General features: G+C 53.1%; 8 protein-coding genes across 8 annotated transcripts; 3 read left to right on the plus strand and 5 right to left on the minus strand.

Annotated features, from left to right (window-relative positions):
• Positions 1-333: 333 nt before the first annotated feature.
• Positions 334-2,250, minus strand: J4E85_003817 (uncharacterized protein; the record flags this gene model as incomplete). The annotated part of the gene is made up of 1 exon (XM_051468082.1): positions 334-2,250. The coding sequence occupies one exon, from the start codon at positions 2,248-2,250 to the stop codon at positions 334-336; it is 1,917 nt and encodes a 638-aa protein (XP_051327674.1).
• A 587-nt stretch (positions 2,251-2,837) lies between these two features.
• Positions 2,838-3,809, minus strand: J4E85_003818 (uncharacterized protein; the record flags this gene model as incomplete). The annotated part of the gene is made up of 1 exon (XM_051468083.1): positions 2,838-3,809. The coding sequence occupies one exon, from the start codon at positions 3,807-3,809 to the stop codon at positions 2,838-2,840; it is 972 nt and encodes a 323-aa protein (XP_051327675.1).
• A 1,647-nt stretch (positions 3,810-5,456) lies between these two features.
• Positions 5,457-6,800, minus strand: J4E85_003819 (uncharacterized protein; the record flags this gene model as incomplete). Its single annotated transcript, XM_051468084.1, has 1 exon — positions 5,457-6,800. One exon carries the CDS (start codon positions 6,798-6,800, stop codon positions 5,457-5,459), a length of 1,344 nt encoding a protein of 447 aa, XP_051327676.1.
• A 2,369-nt stretch (positions 6,801-9,169) lies between these two features.
• J4E85_003820 (uncharacterized protein) lies at positions 9,170-10,090 on the minus strand (the record flags this gene model as incomplete). Its single annotated transcript, XM_051468085.1, has 1 exon — positions 9,170-10,090. One exon carries the CDS (start codon positions 10,088-10,090, stop codon positions 9,170-9,172), a length of 921 nt encoding a protein of 306 aa, XP_051327677.1.
• A 520-nt stretch (positions 10,091-10,610) lies between these two features.
• J4E85_003821 (uncharacterized protein) lies at positions 10,611-11,712 on the plus strand (the record flags this gene model as incomplete). The annotated part of the gene is made up of 2 exons (XM_051468086.1): positions 10,611-10,653; positions 10,700-11,712. 2 exons carry the CDS (start codon positions 10,611-10,613, stop codon positions 11,710-11,712), a joined length of 1,056 nt encoding a protein of 351 aa, XP_051327678.1.
• A 124-nt stretch (positions 11,713-11,836) lies between these two features.
• Positions 11,837-12,289, minus strand: J4E85_003822 (uncharacterized protein; the record flags this gene model as incomplete). Its single annotated transcript, XM_051468087.1, has 3 exons — positions 11,837-11,938; positions 11,988-12,074; positions 12,128-12,289. 3 exons carry the CDS (start codon positions 12,287-12,289, stop codon positions 11,837-11,839), a joined length of 351 nt encoding a protein of 116 aa, XP_051327679.1.
• A 457-nt stretch (positions 12,290-12,746) lies between these two features.
• J4E85_003823 (uncharacterized protein) lies at positions 12,747-15,887 on the plus strand (the record flags this gene model as incomplete). Its single annotated transcript, XM_051468088.1, has 3 exons — positions 12,747-13,071; positions 13,121-14,062; positions 14,110-15,887. 3 exons carry the CDS (start codon positions 12,747-12,749, stop codon positions 15,885-15,887), a joined length of 3,045 nt encoding a protein of 1,014 aa, XP_051327680.1.
• A 337-nt stretch (positions 15,888-16,224) lies between these two features.
• On the plus strand, positions 16,225-17,793 carry J4E85_003824 (uncharacterized protein; the record flags this gene model as incomplete). Its single annotated transcript, XM_051468089.1, has 1 exon — positions 16,225-17,793. One exon carries the CDS (start codon positions 16,225-16,227, stop codon positions 17,791-17,793), a length of 1,569 nt encoding a protein of 522 aa, XP_051327681.1.
• Positions 17,794-17,924: the final 131 nt, after the last annotated feature.

Raw genomic sequence — 17,924 nt, forward strand, 5'->3', positions numbered from 1 at the left:
TTTCGTCGCTTCTCATTCGGCATGGCGCGAATAATGTATAACCTCAACGATGGTCGTGCCTTGGTTTCTTAGACATGTACAACATCTTTTCTTCGATTGTTTTAGATAGGGAGTGAGCATTAATACACATTTCACTTGGAATAATTCTTCTTAATATGGTGACATTGATACAATCTATGTATAACTGAAAAGACAAGAGAGGTGTTGAGGAATACAACCTATGTTGTGGGTGAAGTTTGTAACGGCGTGAGGTACCGAGGAGGTATTTGAATACTGTGAGGCTGTCGGTATGACAGCTGATAATAGTGTGAGACGTATACAACGACGTCGCACTCAAGGTTTTGCAACGTCTGGAAGCCATGTCGGCGCCATCTTCTCCCACAATTCCTTGAGAGGACGAGTCTTGTAGTGCTTGTCTTCCTCATTCTTATCTGTGGAGTCGTACTGGTGACACAGCCAATCCCAAATCTTGTCTCGTCCGAAGACATTCTGGTGGAAATACTGACAGGCTTGGTACCATTCATCCCGAGAATCCCAATCTGCAACCTCTTGGCACTGATTGGTCATCTCGGCAGCGCGAGAGAGGCAAGCCGTCATGTTGCCCATTAACGGTGCCATCTCGAGTCCGTGCTGACGGAACAACGGGCATCCACGACCTTGGAGTCGGAGAACTATCGAAGCGCGTTTGAAGATTGGCGCCATTTTCTCAAGCTCTGTCTTCACATACGAGGCCATGATGAACTCTGGATGCTTCATGGGTAACGAAAGAAGCTCTGGTATATCGTATTCACCTATCGTCTTGCTGGCGGCTGCCTCGTTGGGCCATCTGAATCGCTTCCACGTGAGACTAATGAGCCGCTTCTCCGGCAGGCCGAACCAATCCTCATTGCTGAAGTCAATGAGGCCTGCTGCACCTTGAGGCACTGTCGGCTGCTGGGGAGGTGCCTGTTGGATAGGCGCGGAGGTACTCGGTGCCTGTTGCGGCTGCGGAGCGATCGTGATGGCGGGATCGGGGAGGTGTTTAGTGGTGGTGGGAATGGCGGACAGCGTCCCCATCTTGGGGGCTGGAGGGTCTTGCGTACTTGACGCGGGAGGTTCGGGCCTCATGATGATGAGGTCTTTGAGACAATCCTTCAACCCAAGGTAGTTGGCGAATTGACGATAAAGCGCAAGGAAAACCATCAGTTCCTGGCTCTTTTGGATGGAAGCACCTTCAGGGACCAAGAAGTTCCAAAACTCCACAATAGAGGCATTCCAGCCAATATGGGATGACTGCTCCATAGTCATACCGCCCACGAAGTATGGCTTCAGGTCAATCTCGGCACTCGCCATCAAGGTCCAAATCGCGTTTACCGACGACATCCACTCAGTGCCGGTACTGGCAGCAACCAAAAACCCCCTCATCGCAGTCTCGAGGGTAGATGCTTGGCTAGCCAGGTTGCTCATGGTCGACCTGGCAAGGTCTTCGAAAGATGGCTGTGGCGGGGCCGGAAGGTATGTGATAGGTAGCTCGACAACCTTATGGGCAGGCGCGATGACTACATGGTCCTTTGTGGTAGTCGCTGTCGACTTCGTAGTGATTTGAGCCACTTCTGGCTTCGGTATGGTAGGTGCCGCGGCGACCTTTTCGTGCTCGGTAGACCTATAGGCTGGTGGTGGTTGCCTAGGTGCAGACCGCCAGTAATCGCGTTCTTTGCGACGGGTATTTCCCCAAGAAGTCGACAGTTGAAGAACGGAATAGTGTGTCGGGTCGCGTCGATCGGAGTGTGCGAACGACTCGCCGGTGCCGCGGAAGTTGGTGAAGGGGAACCCGAACGGCGGAGGGTATGAAGGAGGCGCTAGCTTTGCAGGCGGTAGTGTGACGGGCGGCGGTGTGATGTGAGCGACGGTGGGAGTGATAGGGAGCTTCGTCTCTTGCGATTGTCCCTTTTCGGCAGGTTCATGGGGGTGTTCGTGGTCGGCCTCGGGATGAGGGCATATCCAGTAGGTATACTTGATATGTACGTATAGGTAGAAGGTGAGATAGACACAGATGAGGAGTGCGATGAAGCGGAGGTAGAAGGGAACTCCTTCGAAGTTGTGGGTGAACTGATAGTAGACTTCCCAGCAGATCTCCCAGTATAGGTACGAGACGGAGGTGCGGAGGTAGCGAACAACCAGCGGAAAGATGCCAGATGATGCGACGATGCGGCCGATGTCGAGAGCTACTAGCAAGAGGAAGCAAAGAAGGGCGATGGTGACAGTGCGCATCTTGTCGGTAAAGCGTGCGGCAGGTGAGCTCGCAAAGCAGGGTATGAAGAGGTTTCGGGTATCGTCAAATAGAAGAGCTTATGTTGGTAGCTGCGATGGAAAAGAATTGGAGTGTTTGGTTTGGAAACTGAGAGCAATGAAGCAGGACGGGTGTTTTGAGGGTTTGTATCGCTTTGTGTGTGGGCGAAAGATATTTTGACTGCTATTGTGACTGGGTCCGTGCCTATTGTTGGTCACCGTGGAAATGACGACGAGTTATTCTGGAAAAGCGGTGGTGAGTCGCGAATTGCGGTGCGGAGCGCTGAACAAACGGAAGACTTGGCGCGATGCCGGCGGTGGACGAGAAGTGAAAGGGACAGCGACAAGACGCGCTATTTGCCAGAACGCTATCATCAGCTACAAATGATGTGTTTGACTAGCATATCGTCCCATTAGAAGGAGAGATCCCCGGATCAAGGTGTCTATGAAGCATGGCGTTCGCTCAAGTCGATGGGAAGGACCATAGAAGTAATATCCAGTCAAAGCCGAAAGGTGAGTAGTTGACGAGACTTTACCTACAGATCCATATCGCAGTGTCGGTTCCGACTTCAAGGCGTCCGTCCAATCTGAAGATCTAAAGCTTTTGCGAGGATGTAGAGCATCTCCAAACGTACGCACACAACGCCCTTCTCCTTACCCATGCGAACGGGGTTGCCCACGATAGCCTCTACCTCTATTCTGCGATTCGACTGAACATCCTGAAGCATACTAGGTTCAATTCCAGCGTTCGTTGGGATCCTGGCTTGCGCCCGGCTAAGCTGATTGTCCACCTGTTCCCGCGTGATCTCGTATCCATAGGCAGCTGCGATATCGCGGATTTCAAGCATCACGGCTAGTACAACACCATCGGCCTCTTCCGAAGCAGTCAGAATATCTGTGTCTTTGCTCAGAGCGAGAGCACACATGGGGTTCCAGGATGCATTGACGAGTAGTTTTATCCATCGCTTGTGCTGAACGTCCTCGTAGAATTCCGCTGTAGCACCGGCTACTGTGACAAGTTCCGTGAAAGCCTTAGCACATTCACTTGGTGCAGAAGAGGGATAGGAGCCAACTTGGAGTTTCTCGACTTCGCCGTGTTTGATGACGCCGGCTGGCCGTTGAGTCGCGGGCATGTAAACGACAGCGCTGATGATCGGGTTCTTTGGGTATGCCTTGAAGTATTCTTCCTCGATACCGACGCCATTTTGGATAAGTACGATAGCCGTGTGTCCAGGTGTGACAGCAGGAGCGATGAGCTTCGGTACCGTATCCGGGATAGCCTTGCTACAGACGATGATGTAGTCAAATGGATCTGATGATTGAGACGCTGCTTCTCCACAGTCTCGGACTGCATTGGGTCTGAAATGGAGATTTTGACCAAATATTGATGAATTGATGATGAAGCCATCTTTTTTCACGACCTCATAATTCGAGCGGCAGACGGCGGTGGTTGCGGCTACCTTGCTGAGCAGGTACAAGTATACCGTTCCGACGCTACCGGCACCGAACAGAAGTATCCTTGGCTGCTTCCCCGAAGACATGGTAGAATCTTAGTATCGAAGATGGTGTTGTACGTAGCTCTCCTGCAGTGCGACATGGAGGATTGGATGGATGTCACAGTCATGGCCCCACGGCTCTTTCCGTGGCCCCCAAATTTTCGCCGCGGAACGGGTACCCGCGTTCCTCCCAAGCCAGCTTGGCGCTCCTTTACAGACCATCAGTAAGCCATCTGCGGGAACAGTCAATCCTTCGTTGTATACTTGAAGCGGCTATTAATCCACGATGATAGGGGCCGTCTTACTTGTGGGCTCATTGCACGCGCGCAGGCTGTCGCGACAACAGCAACAGCTCAGAGGACGACCATCGCACACAACCGGATAGCATCCACTGTGATACAGCAGCACAGCTAATAGCCCTGAAAAAGATATCAGTACCTCAGCCGCACTGTAGGCCCGCAGGAACACAGCGTGGCTTTTCATGCAATCTGGAGCCTCGCCTCGATTCGCTGCCTACGTTACCCATGCCGCATCCTGCATGCCAGGTCAGGAAAGGAGTGGTCAGGCCTGTGAAGCTATGATGGATACGACCCCCAAGAGCTGGGCAACTAACTCCAGGCTGCCTTACATGTTAGTGGTCGTCAGCTCCGTACACCAGCTGTAGTTATAACAGCTATGAGATGAACCGGCGCCCTCGTATTCTGGTTGTCTGCTTAGCCGCCCCGCCAAAGCCAATTTGCGGCTAACGTACCGCGCGCCGACTCGATGATGCACAACCTTCTCTTCCTCCTCCTGACCGCACTCACAGTGCGCATTTTCGCGACGAGTCAGATAGCGCTCTTTGAGGACGATAACTGCCAAGAGTCATTGCGAGGTTTAGAGGGCCCAAACGGCTATCCGAATGGTACCTGTACAGATCTCAGGCGCAATGGCCCTTATGGGAGCTTCCAGGTCGTCGGCCTGGACCCAGGATGCACAGGTATGTTGCTTCGCGACAAGATGGATGCGAGGATGGCCATACCGACATTGCGCGCAGTCACTATTTATATGAACGATACGACCGTCGACATATGCTCCGGCTTCCAAGAAGAAATCCAACCGATCGACTGCTACAACTCGACCTTCGTATACTACAGTATTGACTTCTGCGACGCCGCCGCCATTGGTGAATCGCCATCTGCCACGTCCACGCCTACGCCTACACCGACCCTGTCGTCCACACCCCCTCCCTCAGGCTCCTCAGGCTTGTCAACAGGCGCGATAGCGGGGGCAGCAGTTGGAGGAGGCATAGGTCTGGGAGTCATAATTGGATTAACGGTGTTCTTCATCATGAGAAGGCGGCATTCGTCGCGCCGACAAGAGATGTCGGGGTCTACGCAGCTTACTAGCGTGACGCCATATGAGGTACACGCGAAGCACATTCAGGAGCTGGGACCGGGAGCGGTGGCATACAAACATGAGCCTGTGGAAATTGAGCAACCGCCTGTTGAAATTGGGGGTATGGAATTGAGGCGGGATGAAGGCAAAGATCTGCACCAGAACTGATCTGTCATAATGAACAAAGTAACAGTGGAAATCTTGTTACACAAGGCATATTCTTCGAGTGTCGCCTTGCGGCTGCGCTTGACCTTGCATGCGTCCTCACTGTCAGCACCCTTCCTAGTCTAACCTTGAACATTCCCACTATGAGTCTCAGAAGTCCCATGAGCCACTGTTGGCGATCGCAGTATACCCCCTGCAATCTACTGCATGATAATACACCTCCCCGTTCGGACCGTCGAGTGGCCTCATCCATACCCAATCAACCGCAACAGTTTTGGGTTCGGCGCGCATGACACTGAGGGCTGCTTTGATAGCGGCTTGGCTGCGAAGAGACAAGTGGCCCGGGTTCCAGTCGAGAGGATCCGTCGATGCGTTCTGATAGGGCATTTGTTCCAGTAGCCCATCCAGTGAAAGGTTGTTCAGGCGGGGCATAGTCTCGAGGGTCGCTAGGGCTTGGTGCCATGTCCCATTCTGCAAACCTACAGAGTGTAGGACAACTTCCTCCAGTACTGCCGCATGCAGACGTAAGAAAACCAGCCATGTTTCGTAATGGAGCACTGCTCGCGTAATATTGAGATGTCGCAAACCAGGAAAAGAAAAGGCTCCACCTGGTTCACGAGCCAGCAACAGTAAGTTTAGTTTCCTTCGGTTCTGCCTCAGTTTCAGCTTTGTGATACCAGTGCTCAAGCTCAGCAGCCGCCCAAGCCAATCCAGATCCATGTCACCGACAGTTGAGAAGTAGCGCAGTCGTTTGCAAAGACCTTCCCGCCAGCTTTCTGAGTCGACGAGACAATTGAATGTGTTCCGTCCCTCGTTTGGATTCACGAATTGGAGATCCAGCTCGACCTTTTCGTCCATCTGAGCTTGTACTAAGGCTTGTAGAGTCAACTCGTACACTCGGTTGAAGTTCTGGTGCTCCGATGTATCCCCGTTCCACGTCACGGAATCCTTGTTGAACATCAAGCCTCGACCACATTTGATCTTAATATTCTGCGTCCATCCTGCATCACATCGGAAGCTGGACCTGTCGACCCGAACGTTCTGTAGGCTCTTCAACTCTCGTAAGGCTTCCGTAAGAATTAAGAGATCCATACGAGACCGTTCGACGCTTGCTTGTAAGTCATTGTGTGCTGTTTCATTGACCGTGGTAAATAGGGTGTGACCAATACGCTGACCGCTCACGGTTACCCGGTGTACGTATTTCGACAGTGTCTTGTGGCGGCTGATCTCAAAGAGTGTAGTCAGGCTGGTAGGATGTAGGATGACTATGAGATGCCTGAAGAATCGCTGCCCGAAAGCATGAGCGACATGGGCGCTAAGGGCGCGACAAACCCGGCGTACATTGATGAGGTCCTTGTCGTCAAGGTGATCAGAGATGTTGCCGATTATCTCAGCGGGAAGGTCGAGTAGTCGAAATGGCAGCAGCAACTTCCGAGCAACTTCCGCTTCCTCTTGGGCGAGGACCGCCTTCTTGCGAGCTCGCGTGGTGACCATGGTGATGAGGCGATGGAGGCGCTTGCAGAGAGGGTGTGGTTGAAGAGTCTGCGTCGATGCGAGGTGAGAGATCGTGTGAGCGAGACGCTCTTGCCCGTTTGTCAACACCCGGGTCGTGCGCTTTTACGCTAAGCCTGAACCTGATGTGAGAGAAGGTACGACAGAGGAAGCTAGCAGCGGAGAGCATTCCTGGTGCCTAAGAAAATTCATGGAAGACACGTCACCTAGTCATCTACGAGATAAAGTAGGCTATGTAATTATTATTGCGTACATTGTCTTCTCAAGCCAGTCCCTGCCCGCAACGGCAATGCATACGTAGCTTGCTTTTTGATAGCCGGAGTCGTTGCATGACCTCTGACCAGCTGCCTCAGTACCCTGTGTTCGGGAAACCTACGTGGCATACCCACAATTTATAGTCACCGTATCTGTCTTGATTATCATTTTGGTGCTATCACCACGCAAAGATATTGCTATTTCCGTGGCATACTCTCTCTACGTTCTCCCGCAACTTCGACCACGGAGCGGATGGGGAATCAGTTGACAAAGCGACAGACCAGGCGGACAACAGAGCAGCGTTAGCCAGTGTGAAGTCAATCCGATAGTCAATGCCGCCAGGGTATTCGAACTCGAAGGTGTATGGAACTGGAAGCAAGGCTCCCATGACGAGCAAAACATCTGATCGATTGCTACACGCGACCCCCTGTCGACATGTCGACACTCTGTCCGAACACGGTTCTAGCGCTGGATAGGCTATACTCTGACTCAGCCAAGCAAAGCACATATTTTGTAGAGCCGGTAGTTCGTAGATAGTCTCCAGTATTCCAGACCAGGACTCGTGCTGCAAAGAGACATGCTTTAGTATAATACGAACCAATGTATTCTTGTGCATCTTGAAGAAGTCGTTAAGAACAGCATTCGTAATACAAATACAGCCGTCATAGATAGCCAGGGACCGAAGGTGCGGCCAAACATCCAAGCCACCCTGGGCGTTGCTGAACCTGATACATCCACGGTGAGGGAGCAGGCTGAGTTCCTGCAATGACGAGCACGAAGCAGCAAGGTTGTGAGACCATCTGCCGGTATCCATGGTAGTAACCTCAAGTCTTAGAACCCTGGACGACAAAGAATGCTTCCAATAAGGTAAGCTGAGGTCGAAAAGCTCATATGCTCTGGGCGATGGAGCCAACGTAGACCAGCCTCTGAAAAGTAAACTCAAGTCGAGGCAAATCTTATCGCAAACCATAGCTCGCTCCACAGATCTCATCATCACTTGGATCAAGTGATGTAGGGCGGTGAAGCTGCCTTGAAGCTGTTCCATACGGAGTCTCTCTGGGCCGCAACGGAGGCCGATCGCTTCTGAGGAAAGGATTTCCGAGCGCAGGTACGAACAGGTATCTATCCGAATACTCTCCAGATTCTCGAAACTCCGAAGCGCCTCTGTGAGCATATCTTCCACGGTCGATGCAGGTATGCCAGCGTAGGTCGTCGAAGGTGGACCAGTTTCGCCGCTGATCGATAGAGTCTTCACGAACCGCGAAAGCCTCTGGTGGTGAGCGTAGCGCAACAAGACGGTTAAGCTCTCCATGTGGGGTATAACCACAAGATGAGTGAAGAAGCGCGTCCCGAAAGTGAAGGCCGAACGATGGCTGAGAGTGCGACAGACCAGTCGAGTCTTTCGCAATGAGTCGTCGTCCAAGTGGTCGCAAACGCTGCTGAACAGCTCCTGGTAGTTGAGAAAGCCATTAGCATACGATCATCGCACCGTGCGTCAGAGCGCACTACTTACGAGAGGCAAGTCAACGATCCGGAAGAAGCTGGGGCCGTGCAGACTGAGAGCGCTGAAAGCGACACTGAGCTCGTCCATGGTGTCGCCGTTTCAGCTGACCGCGTAGCTTGCGCGTCTCGATCGAGCGGGGGAAGCGCGGATATTGAAAGTGCGCAGATGGACTTCGTGGGTAACGGTTGTTGGGTATCAACTGCTCGCGCGCGCCCACCAAATAGCGCCAAGACTGCGCGTTTGCTTGTGATCAATCCATCTCAAGTCTTCCTCGACAATATCTCAACCACCTCACATATCAACACAGCATAGGAACGGAAAAGTGACTGATAAGAGGTAATAATAAATGTACAGACATGGAAGAAGTCTATGGTCCCAGACCAAAAAGAGATATGATGATCCAAAGTGCAACGCCGATAAATGCAGCTTCTGATATCGCAAACGGGCATGCTCCTAAACTCCAAAAGCATTGGGTGATACCCAAATCGAAAGCCAGACGTGCACATCCTGGTACAGGGTCCACCGTCAATACACCTGATTGTACCCATCTCTCTTGTACATTAGTCGTGCCAACATCAACCCTAAAAACATTCTAAATCTTCCTCTTCTTTGTATGAAACATGTTGTATTCTACCCTCTTCCTCTTCGGCGCCGGATCGGCCGCTGCCTGCGCATTCGTCGGCTTCGGCTTGGGTGCGCTGAAGTGCATCCCAGGCGGTAAGGAGGTCCGCGCGGGTGGTGGCGGCGCATTGCGTTGCTGCGGTGCAGGCCTCTGTGTAATGGTCGGGCGATTCGCTGATAGTGACGGCGCGGGCTGAGTGTCAGGCTTCTGAGAAACGGATGCCGAAGCTTGCTTGGATACTACCATACTTTTCGGAGCCTCATTCTCCGCCATTCGAACCATCCTTGCTGGTGCTTGCCTGACGTTGGTCTTTCGCTGAGCTAGCAGATGTGCTGGAATTTGGCTCGCTTTCGGGCGCTCACGGCCATGGTCGAACATGCCGCGCTTCAGCTTGTCGAAAGCGGCCTTTCCCGTCTTTGAAGGTGCACCCGACGGTTGCCCCCAGCTGCTGGTAGTGCGTCCAGTGAACATCTTGCTTGCGCCGGCACCGTATCCAAACCTGGTCTCGACGATCAAGGTCTTGTTCTGTCCGCGGTCTTTCTGCAGCGCTTGCATCTGCTGTTTGAGGGCCTCTTTATCCGCCTCTATCTCCAGTTCTGCATCTTTCTTCAACTTGCGATACACCTTGCTCCAGTTTTGAGGATCGCGCGGCTCATGGGGCTTCGTCTCCCAGTTCGGAATGTCTCGCTTGATAAAGCGAAGCCATATCTCGCCCGTCTCGCCGAGTAGTTGTGGGCAGTTGGCCTCGAGTTCGAGCAGCTGATCGGGGCTTTGTATGAATCGGAGGACTGGCTGGAGGAAGGAGTAGGGTAGATCGCCGACGTCGCGGAGCATATCGATATTCTTGATGAGGCGCTGTCGAGCCAGCTCGAAGAGGCTTGCGACGGGCATGGTGACGGTGATGTTTATGCGGAGGATATATCCAAAAGCGTTGCGTAAGATAGTGTTGTGAGGCGGAATGCGAAGATCAAACGGGTCGGGATGTGAAGGGTTTTGGTCGTAGAGAGGTGGTTTGCTGACAGGTTCGTTGGTGTTCGTTGATAGGGTGCCGTCTATGTAATGTGAATCATGGACAGGCCGAACGAGGGCGGCGTGAACCGTAGATGGGGCTGAGGACCCCACGGGGCTCACGGCAGCATGTTGGTGGGCTAGTCCGGATCAAGAAGCTGGTTGTAAGAGCGACGCTTGCCAGAACGATGCGGAGCGATGAAGGGGAGAGTGATGAGAGGCAAGAGTGAGTGAAAGTGTAGAAGGCGCGGTGGACTGGTCTCTGACGTCTGGTCAGGCGCTAGCGGACCCCTGCCAAACGCGTTGATCGATTCAACTCTTGGACCTCAGCATCGCGACTTTGACGACGACGACGTACGATACCACAAACAACATCTCCCTGTTCTTCGACCATTCAGAAAATATGGCGATCAACGACTGGGGTCTTCTTTCCCAACCAGACGAGGGTAAGGCGCCTTCCATTCACTACAAAGCTCCGACTAATTCCAGCAGATGCGCTGCACAATGTAGCCCGCCTACTAGCTGTCGAAGCACGCCCATACACAAACACGGCCAGTCGCATACTCAAGCCAGACTTCTTCGAGGATGCGCGCCCCAGACAACTCCCCTCCCCGCCCCCAGATGCCTCAGGCGCAGAGGAGGAGGCCGCAGCAGTCGCTGTCGAGCGCGAGCAACAAGCGCACAAGATCGAGATATGGCGGAAAGACATCATGAACGAGCTATCACTGCTGGACTTTGCGATTGTTCGATCCGAATTCACCACGAATAGCAACCACACCGAGCGCGCGCGTTACGCCGATGAGAAGACGGCCATCGAGGCAAAGCAGGAGCACGTGCGCAAGAACATAGAGAACCTGCGCGTCAGACTGGTCGAGGCGAAAGAGACGCTGGCCGTGCGAAAGACGTACGACGAGCTCACGGAGAAGATCACCAACAGCAAGATGCTGAAGCCACGGGACGAGCAAGCGCACGCCCACGAGAAGCTGGACCAGGAGATAGAGGAGCTCAACTCTGAAGTACGATTAGCGAAGGCTACCTGGAAGGAGCGACGCACGCAGTTCGGACGCATAGAGGAAGAGGCACGCGGCATGTTGCGCATGATCAAGGACGAGAAGGAGGAGGCTGAGCGCAAGGAGGGCATGATGAAGGATGGTGACGAAGATGGCGAAGGCGAGGGCAGCACCTCCAGAGGAGACGTTAGCCATGCCGGTACACCGCGACCAGATGGTGGCATGACACCTGGGCATGCCAGCCAGAGCGGAGACGGCTCTTCGTCACTACGGGTACCACCACAAGATCGCCTGAAGCCTCTATCACGGGAAGCCAGCGCCGCACCCTCACCTGCTAGATCTGGTGCCGCCGATGACACAGAGATGGCAGACCTTGGGGCACACTCAGGAGATGCCAATGATGGTGACTCTTCTGGGCTGGAAGAGGGCGAGGATCTTGAAGATGGGGAGGAGGATGGTGAAGATCGCACAGACACCAAGATGGACGAATCGTGATCACATGTAAATGATGATTCTTTGATGATTTGATTGCATAGCGCGGTGTTCGGGTATCATTCCATCATCTTTGTACCACTACCATACGGCAGCGGTACCGACTATCTCTTCGGTAGTTACGAATCTAAGAAGCTTCACGCATGGCCGCCTTGCCCTTTTCGACAGCCTCTTTCGCCTTGGTGATTTCCTCCGGTGATGCCTGGGCGCCGCCTTCTTTGTTGTTCTCCTACAGATTGTTAGTATGGGGTACCCAGCCCATGGAATCCTAAACTTACGAGCTCCTCCTCCAGCCGCTCAACTGCCTGCTCAATCTTGGTCTTCATGCCAGGCAGGACGTTCTTGGTCTCCTGGAGTGCTTGACGCTACACCGCAGTTAGTGATCATGTTCAGTATCAGGACTGCCGAGACTCTGCACCTCTTGCTTTAGGGTGTATTCGCCGTTCTCATCTCCCTCATTGGCCTCGGCCTTCTTGATGCGCGCCTCTTGCTGCTCAATTTCCTTGTGGTAGCTGGCTTCTTCCTTGACAAGTCGGGTTACGACGCCAGTTGCGATGGCGAGTTTAGAGGGAGGCGCCATGGTCAAGATTGATGTTGGTTACGGATCGAAGTGTTGAATTTATGATTGGGAAAGGTAAAGAATGAAGACTGGAGGTTTAGTTGAGTTGATTAGTGTCGCTGTTCGTCGTTGCCTGCTTGTAAACATTTGTTCACAGCGGGGCTAGCTGCCCCACTAGTAGAATTAGTCTACAGCTTGGTCTACATGTGTACACATAATGCTGTCAAGTCGCACTCGATGTTTGCAGAATGACCTCGGTGGCTTTCATAGAAAGACGTCTCCAGTAGCAGTCGTCTTTTGGCCTGCAATTGGACTTGCCTCTGGTATGCCAAGACCACTTACGTCCGTTTCCAGACTAGTTCAGAACGCGTCCCACGCGTCGCTGCGAAAGGAGTAGGCGCGACAAGCCCACCGTCCCTGGCAACCCCTCTGCAACATCAACACATTCACCGTTGCTGCCGCATAGAGCACCGCAACCATGTCTTCTCCCGAGAAGCGCCGCTCTCAACGCACTTCAGCGTCGGCGACTCCACGGCGAAGCGCCCGTGGTCAGAATTCTCAGATATCCGACAGCAGCCCAGCGCCAGTAGGTCCCGAGGAGCAGTTGCAGTCAGAGGCTTCGCAGGCGTCGCAACGTGGATCGCAAGCAACTCCTCGCAATGCAAGATTCCAGACCACTTCGACACAATCCCCGCTCTTCTTCCGCTCGTCGCCTGCAAACCCCTCCAATTCGGGGCCAGCGAATGGCGACGAAGAGAGTGATGGCGGTGCGACACCAAAGGCGTCTGCGATGACGATTGGGGGTATGTAGAGACTGATATGAGCTTCAGTATGCACCGCTGACAGACACAGATTCATCGCCCATCCACTACGCATCCTCGTCTAGCCCTGGTCGAGCCCGCAATGCCCAGAACGTCCCTGGGAGCAGTAGCAGCGCCCTTTTCGTGGGCGGCTCCGAGTCTGCAGCCCGCAATCGACGAAGCGATATCCACTCAGACGTCTTCGGCACCAGCTCTACCAATCGCCGGCGCAGGCTCTTTGTCGACGAGAATGGCATGCCAGTGCAGGAGGCTTCGGACGCGCCAACCTTCTCCAACATCAACCCCGACACATCAGATGCAGACGTCTTGGGCGGCAACTCTACTCGAGTCATTTGGGGAACCAACGTGTCGCTAGTAGATGCCAGACATGCCATGAGAGACTTCTTGATGAACTTCCGAAGAAAGTATCGCATGGTCCAAGACGGCGAGCTGGCTGAGGGCTTGAGTCTTCCGGACAGTCACCCGGCCATGGCTAGGGAATATGTCGATATCATGAAGATGATGCTGGAGCTTGGTGTCACGCCTCTGAACCTGGACGCGCGCAATCTCAAGTCTTATCCGCCGACAAGGAAGCTCTGGCATCAATTGCAGGCCTACCCGAACGAAATCATCCCCATCATGGATGTGGCGATCAAGGACACGATGCTCGAACTCGCTGAGAAGCGTATGGCAGAGTTGCGAACCCAGATGTCACAAGCACAGCGTGCTGCTCAACCCAGGGCTCGCGACTCAAGCTCCCTCCCACCCATGTTGAGCTCCGATGCCCCTACACCTGGCGCTCCGTCTCCGGCTCCATTCGCCGAGATCCCGAATCTGGTCAGCGAGGTCGACCAAAAGACGTACAACGTTAGGCCGTTTGGTCTCGATCACACCATCAACTTGCGTGAGCTCAATCCTGGCGATATGGACAAGCTCGTCAGTGTCAAGGGTCTGGTTATCAGGACCACGCCCATCATTCCAGACATGAAGGATGGTAAGTGTGTCACAAGGATGTTCATATTCTTTCGCTAATGTTGCTAGCTTTCTTCCGGTGCTCTGTATGCAATCATACTGTCAGGGTCGACATCGACCGTGGCAAGATCACCGAGCCCACCAAGTGCCCGCGCGCCGTATGCGATTCGCCAAACTCGATGCAGATCGTGCACAACCGCTCCGGCTTCGCGAACAAGCAGGTCATCAAGCTACAAGAGACACCGGATGACATGCCGGACGGACAAACACCTCATTCGGTGTCATTATGTGCCTACGATGAGCTCGTCGATGTTTGCAAAGCCGGTGACCGCGTCGAGATCACTGGTATCTTCAAATGCAATCAAGTTCGCATCAACCCGCGCCAGCGATCCGTAAAGAACATCTTCAAGACATACGTAGACGCCCTTCACATCCAGAAGGTTGACAAGAAGCGAATGGGCATTGATGTGTCAACAATCGAAGAGGAACTCGCAGAGCACGCAGCTGGTGATATTGAAGAGACCCGCAAGGTCTCCGAAGAGGAAGAGGAGAGGATAAAGGCTACTGGCGCTCGTCCTGACGTTTACGATCTGCTCTCTCGCTCGCTGGCGCCCAGCATTTACGAAATGGACGATGTGAAGAAGGGTATCCTGCTTCAACTCTTCGGTGGCACCAACAAGCAATTCGAGAAGGGTGGCAGTCCGAAATACCGTGGCGACATTAACGTCCTACTGTGTGGTGACCCATCCACAGCCAAATCTCAGATCCTACAATATGTACACAGGATCGCACCGCGCGGTGTGTACACCTCTGGAAAGGGTTCCTCTGCAGTTGGTCTGACTGCATACGTCACCCGCGATCCCGAGACCAGACAGCTTGTGCTTGAGTCCGGTGCTTTGGTATTGTCTGACGGTGGTGTATGCTGCATCGACGAGTTCGATAAGATGTCGGAGGCAACGCGATCCGTTCTTCACGAAGTCATGGAACAGCAGACGGTTTCCATCGCCAAAGCTGGTATCATCACCACTCTCAACGCCCGTACCTCGATTCTGGCATCTGCCAACCCCATCGGATCGAAGTACAACGTCAACCTTCCCGTTCCGCAAAACATCGATCTTCCGCCCACACTGCTCTCGCGTTTCGATCTAGTATACCTCGTCTTGGACCGCATCGATGAGCAGAACGACCGTCGCATGGCTCGCCATTTGGTCGGTATGTATCTTGAAGACACGCCTGAGAATGCCAACAAGAATGAGGTCATGCCTATCGAGTTCTTGACTGCCTATATCTCATACGCGCGCTCAAACATCCACCCCAAGATCACTGAGCCCGCATCAAAGGCTCTCGTTGATGCATACGTCGCGATGCGCAGCCTTGGTGCCGATATCCGCTCGCAAGAACGAAGAATCACGGCCACCACACGTCAATTGGAATCCATGATCCGTCTCGCAGAAGCGCACGCCAAGATGCGCCTATCAGAGGAAGTCACGGCCGACGATGTTCATGAGGCTGTCCGTCTCATCAAGTCTGCGCTCAAGCAAGCAGCTACGGATGCACGCACCGGTCTGATCGACATGTCGCTTCTCACCGAAGGTACATCGACCAGCGATCGCCGCAGGAAAGAAGACCTCAAGCGCGCGGTTCTTGCCTCGCTCGACGAGCTCGGCTCTGCTGGCCAGAGTGTGCGCATGAACGACCTCGTGAAGAAGGTGCGAGAAGGCGCCAGCGAACAAGTCGAGAACCAGGAGTTCCTGGAGGTGCTGCGTAGTGCCGAACTTGAAGGTGCTGTGCAGATCAGTGGTGAGGGCATGAGGAAGATGGTCAAGAGGGTCATTGGCACCTTCTAGATCGACTACGAAGCCATGGCGTTTGAGGGGTTATGGGACTGGCATACCTCATGGGATGATGATGCGATGTGGTGGATTGGGTAGTTTAGCAAGCACTCTGTTGTCGCGTTGCATTTGTAAAGACATAGGGTCGTCTTGAATAAGGCACCGAATCTTATACTTTACTCAGGAAAACTTTCGCGAGCGCCCCTAGCGCCGACCCCCAACACGTGGTGTAAGCCCTGGCCCCGAATCGTCCTGCATGAAGGCAGCACTTGCGACCCCGCATTCCTACCCTCTACCTTCAGCCCACTAACATGCCCAGACTGGCTGCTTCTTCACTCGTTGGCATCGTGTCATGTCCACCTCCAGCGTTAGCGAAGCGTCCGATCCGTCCAAACTAGAACAGGGTGTTGAGACGCTGAACCCGACGTTCTGTGCTACGTGCAGGAGGCTTTCTATACTGCCTGAGGATCTGGATGCCAAAAAAATTGTCCCCGTTGAGTATGCCTTGGAAGACATCGCCGAAGCCGCAAAGCGAAAATGCTTGCTCTGTTGCCACTTCCTCAACTTCCTGGAGTCGGAGGACGGTATCGAAAACATTGCTGGAGACAGTCGTTTCCAAGCGTGTCTTAAACATATAGCAAACTGCCCATCCTACGACGCATCGAATCTGCCCGGCCTCACACTGATCAACTTTTCAATTCTTGGGTACATGGGTCTCGACAACCGTGGTATTGGACTACAACTCGAAGTCGCCGAGTACAATCTTTTGGATGGAACGCCATTCGTGTATCGGAGATGTGGACTCAGTGCGCTGCCCCCGGTACGTGTCACGACAGCCTTGACTTCTTGGACTGGCGACGAAGCACATCTCCGCACCATCACTGAATGGATACAAACATGCGAGGAAACACATTATACTTGTCATCAGGAGAAGCTCGGGAGGACTGGCACGTTCGTACCGACCAGACTCATCGATGTCTCAACCGCCGATCTACCGCACCTTACAACCGCAGCCAGACTTTCCGACAAGAAGGACCGTAGATACATCACTTTGAGTCATAGATGGCAGAACGAAGACATGCCTAAGCTTCTGACTTCGAATCTGCACGAGCTGCTTGAAGGCATCAAACCGGATAGATTACCGGCAGTATTTCTAGACGCTATTGACTTGTGTCGAAGACTAAGCGTACCCTTCATATGGATCGATGCACTTTGCCTCATCCAGGATGACCCCACGGACTGTGACCAGGAGATATCGTCCATGGGGGAAATATACGCTAATGCGTTTGTGCACGTGGGAGCAACAAGGGCCTCTAATATACCTGGAACAGGACTGTATACAGAATCGAACTCAATCGGCCTCGCATCATTCTACATGGACTTTCAATGGGGCCCACTGAGGTTCACTCGTATTGTTCACGAAGTCAATGCGGTAGAACGTATCAACCAATCAGTACTGATGTCGCGCGGTTGGGTTTTCCAGGAACGACTTTTAAGCCCCAAGTCTATTTACTTTGACGATCTGCTTGGATGGGAGTGCACACAACTAGTCACCACCGAATTACATCCGGAAGGCGCACCGAATCTTACTGTGCGAACTGGTTGGGGCCATGACTTGCCGTTCAAACTATCTAGTCTTCTCGGGCGACTGAATACCCTGGACAAAGGTAAAGAAACAGTTGATTATCACATGAGATGGCTAGCTCTTGCGCAATGGTTTTCGGGTTGCAAGTTCACATACGACGAAGACGTACTGCCCGCCATATCGGGGTTAGCAAGAGCATTCGAGTCGAAATTGCAAGATCGGTACGTGGGTGGTATCTGGTACAAGGATCTTGTCCGAAGTCTACTTTGGGCACAGCCTTTGGCGTGGAATATCGATCAAGCAGTGTTGCTTCAAAAAGGCCGCGGAGGTTCGTAAGCTCCTTTGCTACTCGTACCCAACAGTCGGACTTTGTCTAATCCTCAACAATAGCACCTTCGTGGTCTTGGATTTCATTGAAACAACGTGTTATATTCTTATGGCTAGGACCCATACTCCAACAGCTGTCC

Source organism: Alternaria conjuncta (assembly GCF_024043145.1).
Source record: "Alternaria conjuncta strain BMP 0040 chromosome Unknown scaffold_5, whole genome shotgun sequence".
Taxonomy (NCBI): Eukaryota; Fungi; Ascomycota; class Dothideomycetes; order Pleosporales; family Pleosporaceae; genus Alternaria; species Alternaria conjuncta.